General features: G+C 44.6%; 1 protein-coding gene across 2 annotated transcripts in view; it reads left to right on the forward strand.

Moving 5' to 3' along the window:
* COL5A3 (collagen type V alpha 3 chain) overlaps positions 1 to 23393 on the forward strand; it is a 304770-nt gene that overhangs the window by 172202 nt on the left and 109175 nt on the right. For both annotated transcript variants that reach the window (XM_040346392.1, XM_040346393.1), the window contains exon 5: positions 21438 to 21569. In XM_040346392.1, the coding sequence (XP_040202326.1) occupies positions 21438 to 21569 (132 nt within the window). The remainder of the gene's footprint in view (positions 1 to 21437; positions 21570 to 23393) is intronic.

Here is a 23393-nt window from a genome sequence, read left to right on the forward strand (position 1 = left end):
GGCAAGGCTTTGCTTGCTTACTTAATGTAAGAGCCTCCATCATCATTTCCTGAGAGAGTCAAAAGGTATCAATGCCTTAGGTCTCACACTGCAGAGATATAGCTATGAGGCTGTAGACACAGGAGTGGCTAGGCACACTCACACACCAGGAAATACACTTATTTTTGGAGAATTAGTTCCATTGGGTCCCATAGCTGTCAATCACAGCCAGTGAGCCACTATAAGAGAGCAGGGGGTGGGGCCAAGGCGCAGCTCTGTATGTCTTATGGATGCGCAGAGCGGGGCCCGAGAGCGGAATATGCACCAGTGCCCATGGCAAGTGGCTTGCTATTGGGGGCTACTGGTCAAGGGGGAAGAGCCAGAAGCGCTGGCGAACCGAGAAGAGAAGGATCGAGACTGCTCTGTGCAAAACCATTGCACAAAGCAGCTGAAGCTTTAATATCACTTTAACGCATTCCCTGCATGAGGCTAAAACATTTTCCAATAGTTGTATTACATCCACCCCTCCTAAATGCTTACCTGAGTCTAGCTTGACCCAGCACTGTGCCTGTCTCTAGCAGCTCTCTCCTCTCTCTCCCTGCATTCAGTCAGAGGCAGCAGTGGGAGGCATTGGCTCCTGCTGCTGTCAATCAAATCCTGTAAGGAGGGGGCTGGAGCTTAACCCCGCTGTGTGTGTCAATGGCACACACAGTCCAGCTCGGGAGCGAGCCTGCAAGTTTTCCCCCAGATAACAAGCCACTTTCTATGGTGGTGCAGAGAAAAGAGGAGGAGCCAAGAGCGCTAGCAGAGGTTACATAGTATATGAAGGAATAAAAAAGTGTACTGTGTTGTAAGGAGAGATATGGTCTACTTGGTTTGAATCCCAATCAGGACACTATCTTTATGTATCTTTATGTGGTATGCATGTTCTCCCTTTGTAGGCACTCTGGTTTACTCACAAGCTAGGTTAATTGGCTCCTGTCTAAATTGACCCTAGTATGTGTTTGGATTTGAGGTAAGTACCTTGGATTGTAAGCTCCTTGAGGACAGGAACTGATGGGAACATGTAATAAAGCGCTGCATAAATTCTTGGCACTGTATAAATACCTATATTTAATAACAAATAAATACTTTTTTGTGTACATAAATATAGATATTTAACTTTTGACCAGTATTTACACGTATCTGAACGGACAGCAATACACCCCTATAGGTGGGCAAATGTAATTGGACTTGCGCCTGCCTACATGTGCCCGCCTCTGGGTCTATTCAGGTCCACCAGATTGGGTACGGGCTTGAGTCTGCTTTTACTGACCAGATCGGAATTGGGTGGACATGAGTGGACACTAATGTGCTTATCTCTGCTGACCCATGGGGATTACATGGGTCAATTTTTTCCCATGGAGAAAAATTCAGAACGGATGTCACAAATGTGACATCTGTATAGTTTTAATCTGACTCAGCAAAGGATCAGTCTCGGGTCCCCTGCTGAGACCGAATAGACGCTGCCCATGTGAAATGGGCCTAAGAAGCAATATTAATAGTTTATTGTTTTTTAATAGGGAATATGGAAAAACAGGCTAGGATGGCCTGGCAAAAGTGTCACACTTGGGCTTATGATCTGGCAAATACTGATCTGACTTGGCCAATGCCTAGTTAAAAAGGTGGGGTTTTTTTTAGGGCTGGGGAAATTAAAGATTAATTCCTCGATTAATCTTTAATTTTTTTGATCGATCAAAATTCTTTTGATCGATCAAAATTCTTGATGTCACCAGACAGCCTGGACAGTGAAACTTACCCTGCTGGATGCGAACAAACTGCACCCATTGGATTGAGGTACCTTTGCAACTGTGGAGCAGGAGGATGCATCAGGCTCCATCAGGGGAAGGGGGCAAAAATAACCATTGTTTTCCTGTCCTAAGCAGATTTGTGCAGACAATTCTTTGTGTATCGGCAACATCTGTTCCGTGCGAAAGACTGTTCAGTTCTTCAGGGTATATTATCAATAAAATGCGATCATGTCTGCTTCCAGAAAATTTAAACTCTGGTATGTCTACGTGACTGGCTAAAGTGATGCCTACTTGCCTACTATAAAGTGACTGACAGTCAATATACTAGATACGTTTTATAATTAAAGTTAAACTAACTTTCTATGTTTTTCTTAAAGTTTGATAAAAAAAAATACTTACGTCAGTGCTACAGTTTGAATTTAAAACGTATTTGTGTGAACTGGGAAGTTAAGTCATAGATTGTGGAAGCTAACTAGTGACGGGTGATTGTATATAGTGTATACCACATTTACCACTGACTAGTGCAGAGTTGCAATGCAAAGAGATCAGCTAAAAGTAGTTGGATCTGTATGTGCGTTATAACTTATGATTAATCGAAATTAGTCGATTAATCGATTAAAAAAAAAAAACGATTAATCGAAAAACGAAAATTTTAATCAGTAACAGCCCTAGTTTTTTTGTATAATGGTCTTTCAGGGTATTATTTATTACAGCCAACAATTTACGCAGCTCTTTACATATATATTGTACATTCACATCAGTCCCTGCCCTCAAGGAGCAGGGTATTATTTTATTAAGTAGAAAAAAGGAGAAAATGCACTGGCATTTATAAGCCGCTGGAAAAAACAGTCAGACATACTGTACAATACAAGCTCAAATACAAAATATGCAGCACTAATAATAGTAATTGTGCGTTAGGCGCGCAGAGTATATTATAAAAAAGTCCAAATAAATTGCGTGCAATCGTGACAATGGTTCGGGTCATAGACACAATAGTGATCCAATTCCACCATGTGATCCACCACCAATACAAGATGGACTCTTACCAGAGTTGGAGGATTCTATTACGGAGTCAAAAGCACCTAGTATTGTGTATCCACATATATCAAGCATCTAGGACAGGGATCCTGAAACTAATGCTGCGTACACACAAGGGGCCAAATCCTCAAAGGAGATACGCAGGCAGAACTGCTGTTCAGCCTGCGTATCCCTGTGCCTATCTTTGGATCTGATCCTCAAAAGGATTTTTCCTAAGATAGGCAGAAGATCTGACATCTGTAAGACACTTACACTGTCAGATCTTAGGATGCAGTACCGCATCCGCCGCTGGGGGCATTTCGAGTCGAAATGCCGCTTTGCGTATGCAAATGAGTACTTAGGCAGATCCACAAAGCTTTTTAGCTTTGTGTTTTCTGCGTAAGTTACGTTTTGCATACGTAAAATTAGTTCTGCTTTTTCAAAGTGTAAACTAGTAACACCTTGTAAAAACAGAACTTTTTTTCGATCGGCGCGATTTTTTTTTAAATTTGAATTTTTTTCTCCCGGCGCGTAACTTTTTTTTTACCCGACGCAACTTTATTGTCCCATCGCAATCCACAAAGCCCGACGTAACGTAATTTTTCGCGATGCACGTCGGAAAAATGACGTCACACGCATGCGCAGTACGGCCGACGCGGGAGCGCGCCTCATTTAAATTGTAATCTCCCCCCGGAGAGGAGGACCGCCTTGCGACGGAGGGACTTAAGTTACACGGCCTGAAATTTCTAGGTAAGTGCTTTGTGGATCGGGCACTTAGGTAGAAATTTTAAGGCCGTGTAACTTAACTCGGAAAAGTTAAGTTTTCTGAGGATTTGGCCCCATCACTTTATGAAATGAAAAAAAACGACGTTTTTAAAAACGTCAATTAAAATGACCGTGTGTGGGGAAAACTTTGTTTTATGTCTTGTGAAAAACGACAAAAAAAAATTGAAGCATTTTTTGTGTCATAAAAAATGACCGTGTGTAGGCTAAAACGACGTTTAAAACAAAGTTTTTAAACCCGCGTATGCTCAGAAGCAAGTTAGGACGCGAGTTTGAATGGAACAGAGTGCCGTCGTATGTGCTAAACGTAACCGCGCTATGCTAGAGCTTTTGGAAAAAACAATAGTGTGTATGCTACATCGTTTTTGAAAATTAAGTTTGAAAAACTTTGTTTTTTCATCACATAAAACGTCGTTTTTTTCTATCACAAAAAACGACCGTCTGTACGCGGCATAAGGCCCTCCAGCTGTTGCGCAATTCTAACTACACACCCCATGAGGCATTGTAAAACTCTGACATTCACAGACCTGACTAGGCATGATGGGAATTGTAGTTCCTGAACAACTGGAGGGCCATAGTGAAGACCCATGATCTAGGAATTACATGTCATCTAGGAACAGATAAATCATATAAAATCCTAGTGCATCTCAATGGATATGGTGGAATGGATTTTCATCATTGATATAAAACAGAAAAGACATCCACATAGTGAAAAACAACAAAAGGACCTTTTATTTGCGCAAAGAGATTAAAAATACTTACATGGTATATGATGCAAAAAGCGTGATATATCAATCCAAGGTAAACAAACCATGCATGGAGAAATCCAGATCGTGTATACAGCATGACAAGCGTGGCATCGACACATACATTAGCTCTGCCCTACATGTTTCATTATACCTGACGTCATCGGGGGCATATATGTGTCGTTAGTAGCCACACTATATTTATATGTATCCAGCAGGAAGGGACTTGCACTTATATGGCAATCATCTAGTTCAGGGGTGCCCAATCTTTTGAGTAAGGGCCACTTACGCGACTTGGTAACCGGTCGCGGGCCACAATGAGCAGAGCGGGTGGACGGGATGTCCGTGTTCCGCTCTGCATATGCAGAGCGGACACGTACAAAGCCCACTATACTCTTTTTTCAGCAGATCGGATTGGAGGTAGGACACAAGTCGGTTTACGTCTGCCACTCCTTGGAGGTGCATGGAGGGTCGAATTGGGTCAGTTTGACCGTGTAAAAAGGGGCCGAAGGCTGCTTATCACTGATGCGCTGCAGTTATTCCCGCACTGCTGGTTGGGCACCCCTGATCTAGTTAGTAGTCCGAAAGGTGGCTGCCAAGCCTCGATGTGACTATGGGTCAGCTGATACAGTCAGGAATGTGACCGCCCCGCTCTAAGTTACATGACATCTGGCTGGTTCATGATCAAGCCTTAATTTTGTAAAAAATGGCCGACAATAGGCTCCAAGCCTCGTTTTAATAACCTATGAAATAGAATTCATTGTAAACATTTGTATATTTATTTATTTCAGGTACTTATATAATAGGGTATTATTTATTTCAGGTACTTATATAGAGCCGACAAGTTACACAGCACTTTTCATATATATTGTGCATTCACATCAGTCCATGCCCTCAAGGAGCTTATAATCTAAGGCCCCTAACTCACATTCATACATACACATACTAGGGCCAATTTAGACAGGAGCCAGTTAATCTACCAGCATGTCTATGGAGTGTAGGAGGAAACTGGTGTACTGGAGGAAACCCACGCAGGTACAGGAAGAACATGGTGCAAGTAGTGCCGTGGTTGGGATTTGAGCCGACAACCTTAGTATTGCCAGGATGAAGGGCTTACCACTTAGACACTGGGCTGCCCTAATACCTAATAAAGTACCTTATAAAGTAACCTGACAGTCATCTATATGTAGGAACCCTGTGCACTGCTATGTTAAAGAGAACCTGTCATCTCAATACTTGTCTTGCTGGGAAACTTCCCGTAGGAACAGCATACAAAACCTAGCCTATGAAAAATATAAATGTACTGTAGTCACTGACCACTCCGTCTTCTCTCCCTCCCCTCCCTCCCTGACCCACTTTCCTAAATACTTGGGTTCACTAGGGAGAAACAAAACTTTTTCTGGCGTCTGAGTCTTTGTACGCCTCTGTCGGACTGTAGCCAGCTTGCAGGGCGTGGAGAGGGGATGAGAGGCTTGAATCAGCTATACTGCAATTAAAAGGACCTTTCCTTGGATTTCCTCTGCATGGCCAGAACTGATTCTTCTTTTGATTGATGTAATGAGTATTTTACACATTACATTGTCGGATTATGTTCATAAGTGCATGACAGTAAAATAAATACATTGACTGTTTCCCAGCATCCTGCTCTGGGTCTCTCTCTACTGACATGTTCTGTGTCAGTGCAGCCTGGCGCTAATGTCATGTGATGTCATTGTTCTGTTGCTTAAAAGTCTACTAAACCCACAACAGGATACAATTCAGAGCCATATGTACAGTGTAAGGGCAGTTTTATACTTTATTGAAGATGAATGCAGACATATTTAAGTGCTAAATCGGAAGTAATCTGCAGTAAACTAGCCAATAAAAACTCACGGTTCAATGTCAAACCAGTACAACATGGATTCTGATTGGTTGCTGTGAATTACTGCAATTAAACAGGAACTTCAGAATATCCCCAAGGGTAAATTTAATACATTCTAATCAAAATGAGGCAAATAAGCACATCATCATTGTTCTTACCAATATCACATTAAATCAGTGCATTTTTTTAAAGCTTAGTTCACCTGTGAGAGGGGGGGAGAGAGTGCAAGTGCAAGCGCGAATCGTAGAGCGTTCCTCCAGTGATCCCATGGATTCCTGTGATTCTATGGATGCATGTAACCCTCCAGTGATCCTATGGATGCATGTGACCCTCCAGTGATCCTATGGATGCCTGTGATCCTATGGATGCATGTGATCCTCCTGTGATCCTATGGATGCCTGTGATCCTCCTATGATCCTATGGATGCCTGTGATCCTCCTGTGATCCTATGGATGCCTGTGATCCTCCTGTGATCCTATGGATGCCTGTGATCCTCCTGTGATCCTATGGATGCCTGTGATCCTCCTGTGATCTCATGGATTCTTGAGATCCTCCTGTGATCCTATGGATACCTGTGATCTTCCTGTTATTTTATGGATGCATGTGATCCTTCTGTGATCCTATGGATGCATGTGATCTTCCTGTGATCCTGTGGATGCCTGTGATCCTCCTGTGATCCTATGGATGCCTGTGATCCTCCTGTGATCCTATGGATGCCTGTGATCCTCCTGTGATCCTATGGATGCCTGTGATCCTCCTGTGATCCTATGGATGCCAGTGATCCTCCTGTGATCCTATGGATGCCTGTGATCCTCCTGTGATCCTATGGATGCCAGTGATCCTCCTGTGATCCTATGGATGCCAGTGATCCTCCTGTGATCCTATGGATGCCTGTGATCCTCCTGTGATCCTCCTGTGATCCTATGGATGCCTGTAATCCTCATGTGATCCTATGGATGCCTGTGACCCTCCTGTGATCCTATGGATGCCAGTGATCCTCCTGTGATCCTATGGATGCCAGTGATCCTCCTGTGATCCTATGGATGCCAGTGATCCTCCTGTGATCCTATGGATGCCTGTGATCCTCCTGTGATCCTCCTGTGATCCTATGGATGCCTGTAATCCTCATGTGATCCTATGGATGCCTGTGACCCTCCTGTGATCCTATGGATGCCAGTGATCCTCCTGTGATCCTATGGATGCCAGTGATCCTCCTGTGATCCTATGGATGCCAGTGATCCTCCTGTGATCCTATGGATTCATGTGATCCTCCTGTTATCCTATGGATGCCTGTGATCCTCCTGTGATCCAATGGATGCCTGTGATCCTATGGATTCCTCAATGGTCAGCATCATTCCAGCTTCTATGCCAAGAGTGAGCAGAGTGGTCAGCATATTAGCATTTTGGGCAGGTTTTGGGGCAGCCACGCTTGGCTTACAGGTATGGCATGTAAACAAATCTCTACTTTTCTAAGCTGCACAACGCTTTTATAGGGCTCGGTCACACATGAAGTTAGGTGCGGTAAACCCCACGATGGAGCCACATTCTTATTGCCTCCTGACCACTACACCCTTTAGTTGTAGATGTAAAGCCCTGGGATATAGACATGCCAATGCTGCCATCCTATGGTTCCTTGTCACTGCAAGAATTACCCCCCCCCCCTGCTGCTTTGCCCCCCCCCCCCCAACAGCTACACCCTTTAGTTTCAGAGGCAGTTTCTGAGGATGTACACATGCTACGGCAAGAAATATATCCACTGTCATTTTCGGTAGTTGTTGCACCCACCAAAAGCGATCCTTTCAAGTGAATGAGGCCGCAAGCATTCTGCAACCGCGTGCAATACACACATTGTGGTTTGCTTTTGAGGGAATGAAGGAGTTAAAGCAGGCTGTCAGGGGGTGATACAACACCTCCTCACTGTCTGTCAAATGCTCTGAATGTGAATTGCTCTTCAGAGACCAAAGCTCGTGTGAACGAGCCCTTCAACTACCGGGGGCCCCTTAGCTGTTGGGGCCCTTCGACTGCACCGTACAGATGAGTGAACTAACCCTTTAAGTCAGACATTCACATGCAATAAAGCGCCTCTATTTATTTTAGTATCACTCGTGTTTCTGCTGCTTTTTTCATTTAGGTTCAGAGATAATGATTGTTTTTCTCAGTTAGAAACGATGAAATATAGGATAAAGACCAAATCCCAGTTTTTGGCTGATTTCGGATTTCTTGCAGCATGCTCAGGGTCAGAGTATTAATCGCTCGCAGGCTCTAAATCACACATAGCTAAAATCTTAGCTGTTCTCCCAACAATATCATTTTTCATCTTTTTCAGTGCTGCCCACTGGGGAAATTTCTCTGGAGTTTGCAGTAATCCATTTTTCTAAATGCGAACATATTTTTATATGTTTGTGTTGTGTTTGTACTTTCTTCTCAATCACATGCACAGCAAAGATAATTTAAAAGGGGCTGAAAGAGTAAATCCTTCTTCGTTTGGATGCATAGTTCACATGTTTAGTCCTGCAGCTGGTTATACACACATAGGATTTGTTGTAAAAAATGTAATTTTTTTTTTTTTTTTGTTTCCTTGTTTTGTAAATGAAGCACAGCGGCTTAGTGGCTAGCACTTCTGGCAGCACTAGCTATTGTTTATTAGTTAGATTATTTGGTTGTTAGTTCAAATTCCAACCACAACACTATCTGCATGGATTTTTCATGCTTTACCTATTCCTGCATGGGTTTTCTCCCACACCTCAAAGACATGCTCATGGGTTATTTGGATCTATTATGTACTGTATATGTAGAGTGCTAAGTAAATTGTCAGTGCTATATAATTACCTCTAATATATATATATATATATATTAGGGCTGTGACTGATTAAAATTTTTGTGTTCGATTAATCGTTTTTTTTTTTAATCGATTAATCGACTAATTTCGATTAATTAACGCACATATAGATACAACTACTTTTAGCTGATCTCCTTGCATTGCAACTCTGCATTAGCCACTGGTAAATGTGGTGGGGGCAGTATGGGGGCAGATGTGTATATTCTTGCAGTATGGGGGCAGATGTGTATATTACAGCATCTGCCCCCATGCTGTAATGTACACATCTGCCCCCATGCTGTAATATACACATCTGCCCCCATGCTGTAATATACACATCTGCCTCCCATACTGCAAGAATATACACATCTGCCCCCATGTGTACATTACAGCATGGGGGCAGATGTGTATATTCTTGCAGTATGGGGGCAGATGTGTATATTCTTGCAGTATGGGGGCAGATGTGTATATTACAGCATGGGGGCAGATGTGTATATTACAGCATGGGGGCAGATGTGTATATTACAGCATGGGGGCAGATGTGTACATTACAGCATGGGGGCAGATGTGTACATTACAGCATGGGGGCAGATGTGTACATTACAGCATGGGGGCAGATGTGTACATTACAGCATGGGGGCAGATGTGTACATTACAGCATGGGGGCAGATGTGTACATTACAGCATGGGGGCAGATGTGTACATTACAGCATCTGCCTCCATGCTGTAATATACACATCTGCCCCCATGCTTTAATATACACATCTGCCTCCCATACTGCAAGAATATACACATCTGCCCCCATGTGTACATTACAGCATGGGGGCAGATGTGTATATTCTTGCAGTATGGGGGCAGATGTGTATATTCTTGCAGTATGGGGGCAGATGTGTATATTACAGCATGGGGGCAGATGTGTATATTACAGCATGGGGGCAGATGTGTATATTACAGCATGGGGGCAGATGTGTACATTACAGCATGGGGGCAGATGTGTACATTACAGCATGGGGGCAGATGTGTACATTACAGCATGGGGGCAGATGTGTACATTACAGCATGGGGCAGATGTGTACATTACAGCATGGGGGCAGATGTGTACATTACAGCATCTGCCTCCATGCTGTAATATACACATCTGCCCCCATGCTTTAATATACACATCTGCCTCCCATACTGCAAGAATATACACATCTGCCCCCATGTGTACATTACAGCATGGGGGCAGATGTGTATATTCTTGCAGTATGGGGGCAGATGTGTATATTACAGCATGGGGGCAGATGTGTACATTACAGCATGGGGGCAGATGTGTACATTACAGCATGGGGGCAGATGTGTACATTACAGCATGGGGGCAGATGTGTACATTACAGCATGGGGGCAGATGTGTACATTACAGCATCTGCCCCCATGCTTTAATATACACATCTGTCCCCATACTCCAGGAATATATACATCTGCCCCATAATGTTACCACACACAGATGGTTGTCCTTTCTTACCTGACTATCACGCAGGCAGAGCCATCTGCAGAGTAGCTGATGGACACACGTGCGCAAGGGAAGAAGATACAAGCAGGCGGGCAGGTGATGATGACGTCAGCGCGCCGCGGCTCCGGAGCTAGGCCGAAGCCGCGGCCTTTCCTATGGGCGAGACCGCGGAGCTCACTCCGCGGATCGTCATCGATCAAAATAATTTTAATCGACCAAAGAAATTAACGATTAATCGACCAATTAATCGTTAATTTCCGCAGCCCTAATATATATATATATATATATATATATATATATATACACACACATAGCTCCCAACTGTCCCTGATTTTGAGGAACTGTCCCTGATTTGGATCAATGTCCCTCTGTCCCTCTTCCCCCTCAGTTGTCCCTTATTTTGGTCTGATCTATATAGAAGTATTTAAAATGCACTTTTTAGCTATCAAAAAATGTTTCCCAGTGTTAAACCTGTCATCTGATTTCTAAATTGCTGAATTTGTAAATTCCAAAAGAAAAACAAACAAGGCGCTTCTAAGTGCAGAAGTATACAACTTTTAATATCCCCTAAAGGGGTTAAAACACTTACAAGATGGTGGATGAAACAGGCATGTAGCAGGTAAGTGTGTCCAGAAGATGTTCCAGTGGCAGGGCAGTCCCAGTCTGTGATGGTAAAGATTCCAGGGAAGTCCACAAGATAACAGCCAACTTGTGCTGTGAGTGTTCAGGGGACACAATAGTGCTGGAGCCTGGGGATGATGTCAGAGAATGCAAGACAAAAACCAGCATGGAACACAAACAGGAAGTGAACAGGAAGTGTGTCATAGAGGCGGGACGCCCTGCCACTGGAACATCTTCTGGACACACTTACCTGCTACATGCCTGTTTCATTCACCATCTTGTAAGTGTTTTTAACCCCTTTAGGGGATATTAAAAATGTTATACTTCTGCACTTAGAGGCGCCTTGTTTGTTTTTCTGTTTCCATTAGAGATTGCTTGTCTCCCTGAGTGCTGCCTAAAGTGTGTGAAGATTTGCTACCCTCTCAAACACAGACTTTATCTGTCAGGATTCAAATGCTTGGAACGCCCTGGATATACAAATTTTTCTGTAAATTCCAAAAGCCAATATAAAGGAATAGTAGTGGTTAAAAAAGGCACTTGTGGGTTTACCCAATCTTGTTTTTTTGTACAATTCTCCTTTAAGGGGGCGTGGCAAGGGGTGTGTCCTATGCCTGCATACTTTTGCTGATAGGTGTCCCTCATGTATATATGGAGGTATGTATATATGTAGCAATTGCCCTCGACCATTAAAGGCCTAATGGTGACCTCCAGAGTCAGGGAAAGCTTACATCCTTCCTTGTAGAGTGGGTTACCAGGCATGGTGGGTGTGATGCAAGAAGAGATGATGGGCGCCAGTCACTTTTTTAATGCGAACAAGAGATTTATTGTCTCTTAACAGAACTGTGGGAGAGAGGGTTAGGGCCAGGACACCCTTGAGTAGATGCAATGATAATTGGCAGACTCCAAGACTTCTATAGGTAGACAGCTATAGTAAGTGTTATGCCCTGTACACACAAGCGGAATTCCCGTCGGAAAAAAGTTGAATGTTTTTTCCGACAGAACTCCGCTCAAGCCTGTCTTGCATACACAAGGTCACACAAAAGTTTGGTGAACTTTTGACTGCCAAGAACGCGGTGACGTAAAAGACTACGATGAGCCGAGAAAATTAAGTTGATTTATTTCCGAGCATGCGTCAGAATTTTGCTTGTCGGAATTTGTACACACGATAGGAAATTCCAATCAGATTTTTTCCTGATGGGGAAAATTAAGAACCTGCTCTCTATCTTTTTCCAGCAGTTTTACCGTTGGAAAAAGTCTGATTGAGCGTACACATGGTCGGGATTCCCGACCAAAAGTTCTCATCTGACTTTTTCCAACGGGAAAACCGATCGTGTGTATGGGGCAGAAGGCCTGAAGCCGGATAACACTTCTGTATATGTAGGACCGCTGTCCCCTATGGCACTAATCTTGCAACAGTCATAGTTGTACATAACTCTTGGTACCACAGAACAGTCCTTTACTTATCTCACAGTGTCCCCCTGCAGATCTTCACTCACTGAGCTCCCAGTCTCTTCCTAGACTTTCTGATCCCAGTCATCACTGGATCACCTGAGCTCTTCCACAGCTATGCTGATGTATACTCCTCATGAGTCACCACCGCTATCCTGCTGGGTCCCTGGCTTGACACTTGCTGAAGCTTTCCCACTTCTTCACCGTCCCCGGCTGGTGAGAAGACTGCGCTGGTAATTGCTCAAGCTTACTCGCAGTAGTCTCCGGTAGTAAGATGGATGGTCCTTTAGTGGCGACAGCTTCCCTTCTAACTCCGACCACAACTGGTTCCCTGTCCGGCTGAACCTTCTCAACTTGGTTGGACTCCAATTCTGCAGCCCCAACTCTAAGCTGCTTCTCCTGCTCCTGGATAGGCCTCAGGCAGCCTAGCAGTCAGTTGTCCCCAGGATAGGCCTCAGGCTTCCGGCCTAGCAACCCAGGACGACATAACACATGTCCACCCAGACAGCCGTACAGGTGGCACAGAACCCGATCGCCTCACTCCACCCAAATAAAAAAGCTCTCCCCGCAGGCCAAGGGACTAAAGAAATGCCTGTCTGGGACACGCCACCCATTCATCATCTGACCTTGCTCAGGCTCTGTCATTCTAATGCCACCAGCCACAGTGCCACTTAGTGACAGAAGTGAAAAGGAGCAGCAATTCCAGAATTAGAGAGGAATCAATTGATCACTAACAATTATCCAGGACAATTACCACCTGGCAAACAAAACTTGTTAACAACCCTGCCTAAACACCATGGTGCTACATATATATATTAGGGCTGTTACTGATCAAAATTTTTGTGTTCGATTAATCATTTTTTTTTTAATCGGTTAATCGACTAATTTCGATTAATTATAACGCACATACAGATCCAACTACGTTTAGCTGATCTCCTCCTGGCAGGCTGATTCCCAATGCAGCTACCAACCACTGGAAAGATTTATATCAGGATACAAAAACACACAATGGGAATAGCATTAAAACTTTTTAAAGTCTTCAAGTAGGTAACAAAATAAATATTGCACTGGAGATAAAATCGATGTAGCTACATAAACTGTAAAAATGGTGCGAGTAATATCAAATGGTAACAAAAGCAGTCATAAAGACTTGGGCTAAGTATGATACTGGTATAAAAATGTGTACAACGATGCCACTGCTGAATCCAGATAAGGAGAAGTTAACATCAGTCCGTCGGCATGTAGATGTCCCGTGAAGGGAACTATCACAACTCCCAGTGGATGGTTTTAGAATCCCAGGTTGATAGAGGGAAGTATAACAGCCCTTGCGTGTGGCAGATAGTAAGGTCCTGCCGGAATGCAGATATGAAGGCACAGCAAAGGAGCCCTTCAGATGGACATGGCAAGCCCCGCTGGTGTCCGTGACGTCACCGGATCTCCGACGGAACTCCCTGAAAGCCCGGAAGCCGGCGGAGAGGTGAGTACCAATCAAAATAATTTTGATCGATCAAAAAAATAAAGATTAATCGATTAATTAATAGTTACTTTCCACAGCCTTAATATATATATATATATATATATATATATATATATAATCATGAACATTGTTCATGTATTCTTTTGCAGTTCCTGCTTTTTTGCAGGAACAATCCACCAATGCTTATTATCAATGGACCAATCCACCCAAAGGTGGTGCCAGGTGGACTGAGTCACCCTATGTCTTTGTTTATGTCTTGGATACTTCATCAGTGAGATCTCCTGACCGTAATTCCTTTGTTTGTTGCCATCACAGGGGAGCTTTCAGTGTTCCCATTACCTTTGTGTAGCATCCTCCTAGTATAGAGCAGGCGACTAGGTAAATTTAGAATGGCTCCCCTGTAATCAGTGGAGTAGGGGTTGATTATTAATGGCTGCTCAGCGTTTCATAGGTTGCTGTTCAGTTATTTCTCCTATTAATGAAACTCCAGCCAATCCCTGAAGAGCTGTGCCCAGAAGGTGGTGAGAGAGCTCATAAATAGTCTAAGGCTTAAACAGCAGTATGCAGTGTTCCTGGGTCCAGTCGACTCTGTCCTAGAGAAAGCCTTGAGTTCCCAGCTAGACTTAACGGGGGGGGAGGCAGTCTATTTGCAGATCCATATCCAGGGATCAAGTTGGGTCTGTAGAAGCTCACTGGAGAGAGCCAGTAGGAAGTTGGTGGGAAAGAGTCCAGCTGTCCTATGGTGGTGTGAGTCTACATCTCCCTTACTAGGAAAAGCCTGGTGGATATCAGCAGAAGGCATCCGATGATCCTGTGAGTAGGAGACCCCAGTGCTGAAGGACAGTGACTTTGTGTAGCTTTTAACCCTGGAAGGAGTACAGGTCACCAGCAGTATAGGGATCCTGTGGGACATTCAGTGTACACAGTGTTCCTAGGAGACATTGCGGAGGTCTGCCGCGAGTTATAGTGGGATTTAGAAAGAGCTTAACCACTTCAATACGGCACGCCGTCATATGACGTCCACAAAGGGCAACTCTTATCCCGGGCGGACGTCATATGACGTCCTGTACTTTGTGCGGGGATATCTGAATGATGCCTGCACCTAGAGGCATCATTCAGATATCATTTTGTTCCGGCGGCGATCCTGCGCACCATAAGAACGATTATAGCGGTGGTTCCGCCGCTTGATCATTCTTATAGGCGGCGGGAGGGGACACCCCCCCCCTGCCGCCATCCGGTGCTTCTCTGGGCTCTCCCGTCCAATCGGGGGCCCGGAGAGATGATCGCCGTCCGCCGGATGGGAAGCATAGAGACCGTCTATGACCGTCGGAGGCCCGGGCGCGATGTGATGACGTCACGCCCGGGTACCCGTAAGCAAACAAACCGCAATTGTGACTAGTAAGAATGAGATCTGTGAATTATTTTTCACAACCTCATTCTTTCCAGCCTGGAGGAGAGATGTGGGGTCTTATTGACCCCGCATCTCTCCTTAAAGAGGACCTGTCACACACTATTCCTATTACAAGGGATGTTTACATTCCTTGTAATAGGAATAAAAACGATCGAAAAAAAATGTAAAAAAAGTGTAAAAAATAAATAAATACGTAAAAAAAAAAATGCCCCTAGCTCGTGCTCAGAAGCGAACGCACGCGTAAGTCCCGCCTACGTATGTAAACGTTGTTCAAACCACACATGTCAGGTGTCACCGCGTGCGTTAGAGCGTGTGCAACAATTCTAGCACTAGACCTTCTCTGTAACTCTAAACTGGTAACCTGAAAAGAATTTCAAAGCGTCGCCTATGAAGATTTTTAAGTAACGAAGTTTGGCGCCATTCCATGAGTGTGCGCAATTTTAAAACATGACATGTTAGGTATCTATTTACTAGGCATAACATCATCTTTCATATTTTACATAAGAAATGTGCTAACTTTACTGTTTTGTTATTTTTTAATTCATGAAACCATTTTTTTTCCAAAAAATTATTGCGCAAATACTGTGCAAGATAAAAAGTTGAAATGACCGCCATTTTATTCCCTAGGGTGTGTGCTAAAAAAACATATATAATGTTTGGGGGTTCTGAGTAATTTTCTAACAAAAGAATGATGATTTGTACATGTAGGAGAGAAGTGCCAGAATAGGCCCGGTATGGAGGTGGGTTTTAAAGCCCGGTATTGGTTAATACTTTGGTTAATAATTGGTAAGTGGTTAAGCAAGCGGCCAGTAACATTAAGGATTACTAAGGTTCACCTGCCCCTGACAGTGACTCGAGCTGGGCATCGCCGCTTAGTGAAGGATTGGCTCGGGCGGCTTGGCTGCTCGAGGCTGCTCTAGTCCTGCAAAGGGAACTGCGTTCCTGCTGTGAAAAAAGTACAGGGACTCCGTTTCTACGCATTCCCGCAGCACTTGAGCCCTGGTTGGCAACCTGTCAATGGTGGGCAAGTGACAGGTAAACCGCAATCCTAACATGCCAACCCTCAGAACTTGGACAGGAGAGGTTGCGCGGGTGCAATATAGTGATACCAATCTGTCTTTTCCTCCTGCAGCAGCTGAAAGTAGGCTTCTCCTCCTTTTCCTATTGTCAACATTCAGTTGCCACAGGAAGAAAATATAGGGGATCAATACTAATATATGCTACCCCTCCTTTCCCTGTTCCTCTTCCTTCTGTTGCCTGGGTCCCCCATGTGCTCCCTTGCTCCCCTTTCTCCTATTGTTTCAGGATGGAGAGCGGGGAATAGGCCGGTAAATATGTCAAGTCAAGTGTATATGTGTTAGAGTTTTGGGGTGCACACCCTAATGCCATAGGCTGCACACACATATGACTAGTTTATAGACAGCTCTACATAACATAGAATAAGTAAATAAAAAGTATCCAGCAGGGATGATTGGAGACCTTTAAAAATGGCACATTATATGCAAACCAGGGAACTCAAATTACAGAGATTTCCCTAAGGCCTGGTTCACACTGGTACGATTTGAGATGCGATTTAAGATGTCAAATTGCATCTCAAATCGGCGGCATTTGCCGGCAATGGCACCGTCCTAATCGGTGCAACGCCGCATCTGCGGTGCTGCACTGATTTCAAAAAGTAGTTCCTGTACTACTTTTTGCGATTTCAGGCCGCGATCTACTTTGACATCTGTGCAGAAACCTGCACAGATGTCTCTGAAATCGCGGCCGAAATCTGGACTGCCAGCGGGAGTGAAATCGTGCGAGTTCAGCTGAACTCGCACAGCTTCACTCCCGCAGCCCAGTGTGAACCTGGACTAATAGAGACTCTAACGAATACCAGAAACTCTCAGGTAGTTTAGCTCTCTAGCATCTACTAAAAATTAAAGGATTAGTTGTGTGTGAACTGACCATAAAACACTCCATAACTGAAGCATAAAGTTTCAATTACAGGTTAAGGTCCAATTGAACTGTCAGTTTAAATAGGCTAAATACAGTCTAGGTACATCAAAACAACAGGTCTTCAAAGCCCTATAATTTCTTTCTTTAGAAAGTAGCCGCAGCCTAAGTAAAAAAGCCTATGCCCTGCCAGTAGCTGCAGAGAAAGTAGTAGTGGAACAGTGCTTACCTGTGTAGAAGAAGTGGCTTCTCTGCAGAAGTCTGACACATACCCTACTGAGCCATACCTATAGATCAGCTATCGTGCACCCCGCTGATTGGACGGCTCTAACCTGTCAGTGGTTGTACTGAACCTCTGCAGAGAAACCACTGCTTCCACACAGAGAGCAAAGACCCTGCAGCATGCTGGCAGGGGACAGGCTATTCTACAAAGACAAACTAAATAAAACAAGTTGAGGGACCCGTGGGAATGACTGCTATTAGTAATATGGACATTCTTCCTTCCTCCAGTCTTTATACAGTCATCAAACCTCAGCTATTTCATGGCTCTCCTACATCTGGCTGAGAGAACTACAAGGGAACAAACTGGACACCCTTACTGTAGGGTTAATGACTGTGTCTTGGTTGTTCCTGTGTCTCAATTTCAGCTTTGGATTCATTTCTGATTTTCCAGACCCCCCTTTTTATTTTATTTCATTTAATGCCCACAGCAAATCAGAAGTGTTTGTCAGCTGCAGCTGTGTTGCATGGGAACAGCACATAAAGCAGATTGAGACCCAGAGCAGATGATAGGATATGCTGCGGAGAGACATGACATGATAAACGCCTGTGAAATCAGCCATAAACCCTTCTGCTTCTCATTATCCAAGATATATACACTGCACCTTCAGTGTCTCATTCATGGTTGTTTATGTACACGGAGGAGGCAATTATGGAACTGGAATTCAGGCTCTCCTTATAATGCCAAAAGCCATGAAGGGGTCCATATATGTGAACTGCAAATTGATATATGTAACTCATGTCAAACACTCAACTGAAGGATGTTTGGGGTTCACTCCCAGTTCATAGGCATGTTAGTTCATCATCTGTCCCAGTCTTCCCAGCGCACTTTTTCCAGTTATAAAGGTGGTAGGGGGAATCCTAAAACTACTTTTCCCGCAATTCACTTTTATATGAACTGGGACAATCAGAGGCAGAATTTGTACACTTAACATCACAAACAATCAGTGGCGGTGTGTCCATAGTGGGCGCAGGAGCACCGCCCCCTCTCTCCTGCACCCATCAATCAACAATGTATTGTATTGTCATCGCTGCCGCCCACTATTCAGGTGTCCAGCACCCTTTTGAGTGCTGGCCATCTGAATAACAGGGGTAGGTGTGTTTTGTGTTTTGAAAGTGCCTGATTAGAGCGAGAGGCTCTAATACTCTAATAGGCTTTCTGCTTAGAGCCTGTTGGCTCTAATCGGCTTCCAAATGGTTAAACAGAGGGCACACGGCTGTGCGTTCCCTGTTTAAACCATGCTGTGTTAGGGAATCGCTTCCCTAACACTGATCCCCCTCTCAGCCAATCAGGTGCACCGGGTTTGATTACTGGTCACCTGATTGGCTGAAGAGACAGGTGAGCAGAGATGACATCGAGGGAGCGTGGAGGAGAACAAACCCAAGAAAGGTAAGTCAAACTGGCTGCACAGCATTTGAGGGGGCAAACTGGCGGCATTTGAGGGGGCAAACTGGCGGTATTTGAGGGGGAAAGTTGCTGTATTTGAGAGGGCAAACTGGCTGCATTTGAGGGGGAAAATTGGCTGCACGGCATTTGAGGGGGCAAACTGGCGGCATTTGAGGGGGGCAAACTGGCGGTATTTGAGGGGGAAAGTTCCTGTATTTGAGGGGGCAAACAATTGATGGGCACAGTGGCTGCTTTTGATGGCACAGTGGCGACAATTGATGGGCACAGTAGCTGCGTTTGATGGACACAGTGAGGCTGCAATTGATGGGTTTTTATTTTCAGTTTTTTGCGCCCCCTCAAAATTTGGAGCACCAGTCGTCACTGCAAACAATGTTGCTGAAATTTGATGTCTTCTGCTCCCCCCTAGTACATTTAATGCAATGGAGAGAAGTACTATGACTTCTATCTTTGGATCCCTCCCCTCCTCTGTCCACTTCCTTCTCTCCTTTTCTCCCCTATCAATCTCTCCTCTCTCCTCCCTTTACCGTCTCTTTTCCTCTTCTCTACTCCCCTCTCTAGCTCCCCCAACCCTGTACCTTCGCTTTTCCTCTCTTCACCTAATGTCTCTTTACCATCCACCCTCTTCTCTCCTCTCCCCTCCTCTGTGCACCCTCTTCCACTCTCCTCTCCTGCTCTCTCCACATCTCATCTCCCCTCCTCTACACACTATATTGTCCTCTCCGAACCTCTTCACCTTTCCCTTTCCCTGTACACTCTCTTCTCCTCTCTACCTCTCCTCTACCCGCTTCTGTCCTCTCCTCCCCTTTCCCCTTCTCTGTGGACTCTTCTCCTCTCCTGCGCTCCTCTGCCCTCATCTGGTCCTCTCTTCCCACCTGTTCTTATCCCTGCACACTTTTTTCTTCTCCCTGTCCCTCTCCACCCTACTTCTACCCTCCTCTGTACATTTTTTTCTCTCTTTCTCTCTCCACCTCTTCTCTCTTCCACGGTACACTGTCTTGTCCTCTCCTTCCCTGTATACTCTCCTCTATCTTCCTCCCCTTTCCACCTATCCTCATCTCTGCTTTCCACTGTCTTGTCCTCTCCTTCCCTGTATACTGTCCTCACCCTCCATCCCTTCTCCACACCTATTCTTTCCTCCCTGTACACTCTCAGGTCTCTTTCCCTGTCCACCTCTTGTCTCTCTTTCGTTGACCACCTCTCGTCTCCTCTCCCCTCCTCTGTATACTTTCTTTTCTCCTCCCCTCTCCACCTCTCCTCTGCTGTACACTATCTTGTTCACCTGTGTACTCTTCTACCCCTTCCATCCCTCACCACACCTTCCCCTGTCCACTTCTCCTCTCCTCCGTACACTCTCTTTTTCCCTCATCCATTTCTCCTGTCCCCTGCTCACTCTTTTCTCCTCATCTCTTTATGCCTATTATCTCCTCCCCATCTAATCTCTTATTTTCTCTCCTCTCTGCTCCACATCTCCTATCTCTTCCACTGTACAAACTTTTCTCCCTACCATCTCTCTTTTTCCCTACCTTACACATTCTCCACTCCACTCCACTCCACCCTATCCTTCTCCCCTTCTAATTATTAAATGCAATTACAAGAAATTAGCTAAAATATATAAACATTAGGAAGGAAAAACATGTTACACACACCAACCTTTAAACTGACCTTAATGTCTATAATCCTAGACCAACCATGCTCTTCTTCCTCTCCTCTCCTATTCTCTCCTCTTCAATCCTCCACTCCTAAGGCCCCTTTCAGACTGGGGCAGGAGCTGCGGTGGCGGTATAACGCCGCTAAAATAGCAGCGCTATACCGCCGGAATTGCCGCGGGTATCAGCCGCTAGCGGTGCGGTATTAACCCCCGCTAGCGGCCGATAAAGAGTTAATACCGCCCGCAATGCGCCTCTATAGAGGCGCATTGCGGGCGGTATTGCCGCGGTTTCCCATTGTTTTCAATGGGAAGGAGCGGTGAAGGAGCGGTATACATGCCGCTCCTCTCACCGCTCCAAAGATGCTGCTGGCAGGAGATTTTTTTGTCTCCCACCAGCGCATCGCCTCAGTGTGAAAGCCCTCGGGCTTTCACATTGAGTCTGCAGTGAAGGAGTTTTTCAGGCGCGATAGCAGCGCTATTTTTAGCGCTGTACCGCCTGAAAAACTCCTCAATGTGAAAGGGGCCTAATACTAAATTAGACCTCCTCTCCTCCCCTCTCTTCTCTTCCCTACTCTTCTCCCCTCCTAATAATTCAATTAGATTACAAGAAATTAGCTACAATATATAAACAATAGGAAAGAAAAAAATGTTACACACATCAACCTTAAATTTACCTCAATGTCTATAATCCCAAACCAACCATGCTCTTTTTCCTCTTTGTAGGGTGACATCCAGCAGCTGCTGATCGATGATGACCCCAGAGCTGCCAGTGAATACTGTACCACATATATGCCCAGCTGTGACTCTGCCCTCCTGTATGGTTTGCAGGCACAAGATCCAGTATTCCCTGAACAGGTAAGATATACCCTCACCAGGTCATAAAGTTCAAAGTATTCCTACTGTGTATTTATGTGCAGAGGACCACTGCATTCTGATAACTGTATGTGATTAATAGTTTATATTGAGTAATGATATTGAATATATTTGTCCAAGCTATTGGGCAAAAATTACATTGACAATCTAGAACTAGCATCAAGAAATGTCCTTTTTGGCACACCTTTCATCCCATCTACAGCAGTTATATTTTTACAGAAAAGTCTTAATACAGTGGCACTTGGACAAGGTGGTGCAGATTTTTGGTGCTAGCACAAGCACATACATCTGCCTTGGCACCAGCCAATAATTTGTACAGCAGCACTCTGACCAGTAGAAGGAAAGGTGGCACTAGGGTAAAATCAAACCCTGCCTTATGCACATGTGCTGACAAGGATATTCTGACAGGAGGAAAAAGTAGAGTGACTTTGACATCTCAATGTATTGTTGCTCCTTTATTGTGTGGGCATTAGGTGAGCCAGGTCTTCTCATTCAACATCAGTGCCTGACCTCACAAATGCTGTTCTGGAAGAATGGTCAAATATTCCAATAGACACACTCCTAAACCTTGTGGACAGCCTTCCCAGTAGAGTTGGAGCTGTTATAGCTGCAAAGGTAGGGCCAACTCAATACTGTACCCTACGGACTAAGACTGGGATACCATTAAAATTTGTGGTGTCCCAATACATTTGGCAATATAGTGTATATTGTCCATAAGGGCTCTTTCAGACTTGCGGTGCCCTATGAAGAGCGATCCGCTTTGGATTGCTTTCCAGAGGGCATTTGACAGGCAGTCATTGACAGAGGGCATTGTGCAAGATTGCGGCGCAGCCCCATTACACTCAATAAGCAAGTATGACAGGCTGCACATCAAGTTAAAAATGCAATGGCCTCTGTACAATGTGGCAATATTGGGACAAATTGGGTGGGTAGCGGTGGGGGCCATTTTTTCCACCCCCTGGCCACCCATCTGAAAGAGCACCTTTACAAAAAATAGTGTCACACTCATGGCTGTGCTGCCTGACACATGTGTAAAAATCTAAATTGGCTGAACAGAATTACAGATCATTTGGCTGATTAGATTGTTCACTTACAGTATGTAGTTTAATCTGTTTGCTTGGAGGTAAGCTTAAAGCGGAGTTCCACCCATAACATTTTCATCAGCAAAAAACCTAAGTAAAACATTTGGGGGGAAAAAATGTTTTACTTACGCTTTCCTGTCTATTGCTAAGGGGTGCCTTGTAATCTGCCTCTTCCTCTCCCTGGCGCCTGACGTCATTTCCCTCGTCGCCCGTGCTCGCTAGTGCTCCTGGAAGATGTGTGTCATCATTTCCCAGGAGTCAGTGGGTAGCGCAGAGGGCTTCGTTGCCATCACAACGGGCCGGGCACCTCCGACGAATCCGCCCGTTGTGATGGCAACGTGGGACGTTTACGGCGATTAGATATGGTCATACTGCGCATGCGCGAGAATGGGCGGTGGGTCACTCAGCTTTACCGTATCCCAGAAAAATTATGCTTGTGGGCTTCACATGCCCACAGGCAATATGGGAACGGCCAGGAAGAAATTATTATTAAACCGGACAAATTTACAAAAGACGTGAGTGTTAATTGTCAATGTTCTGTTATATGTCAATGTTCTGTTATATGTCAATGTTTTATAAAAAAAAAAATTAAATGTAGTTGGAACTCCGCTTTAAATGAGTAGCTGTTTAGCTTGAAAGGGCCTTCAAAAAGTGACATGTGCACTTGGTAAATGAAAACATCCACTGACATGGAAACAAATATCCGACAAGACTGGATTGCTGG

The sequence above is a fragment of the Rana temporaria genome, chromosome 3 (genome assembly GCF_905171775.1).
Source record: "Rana temporaria chromosome 3, aRanTem1.1, whole genome shotgun sequence".
NCBI classification, from domain to species: Eukaryota; Metazoa; Chordata; class Amphibia; order Anura; family Ranidae; genus Rana; species Rana temporaria.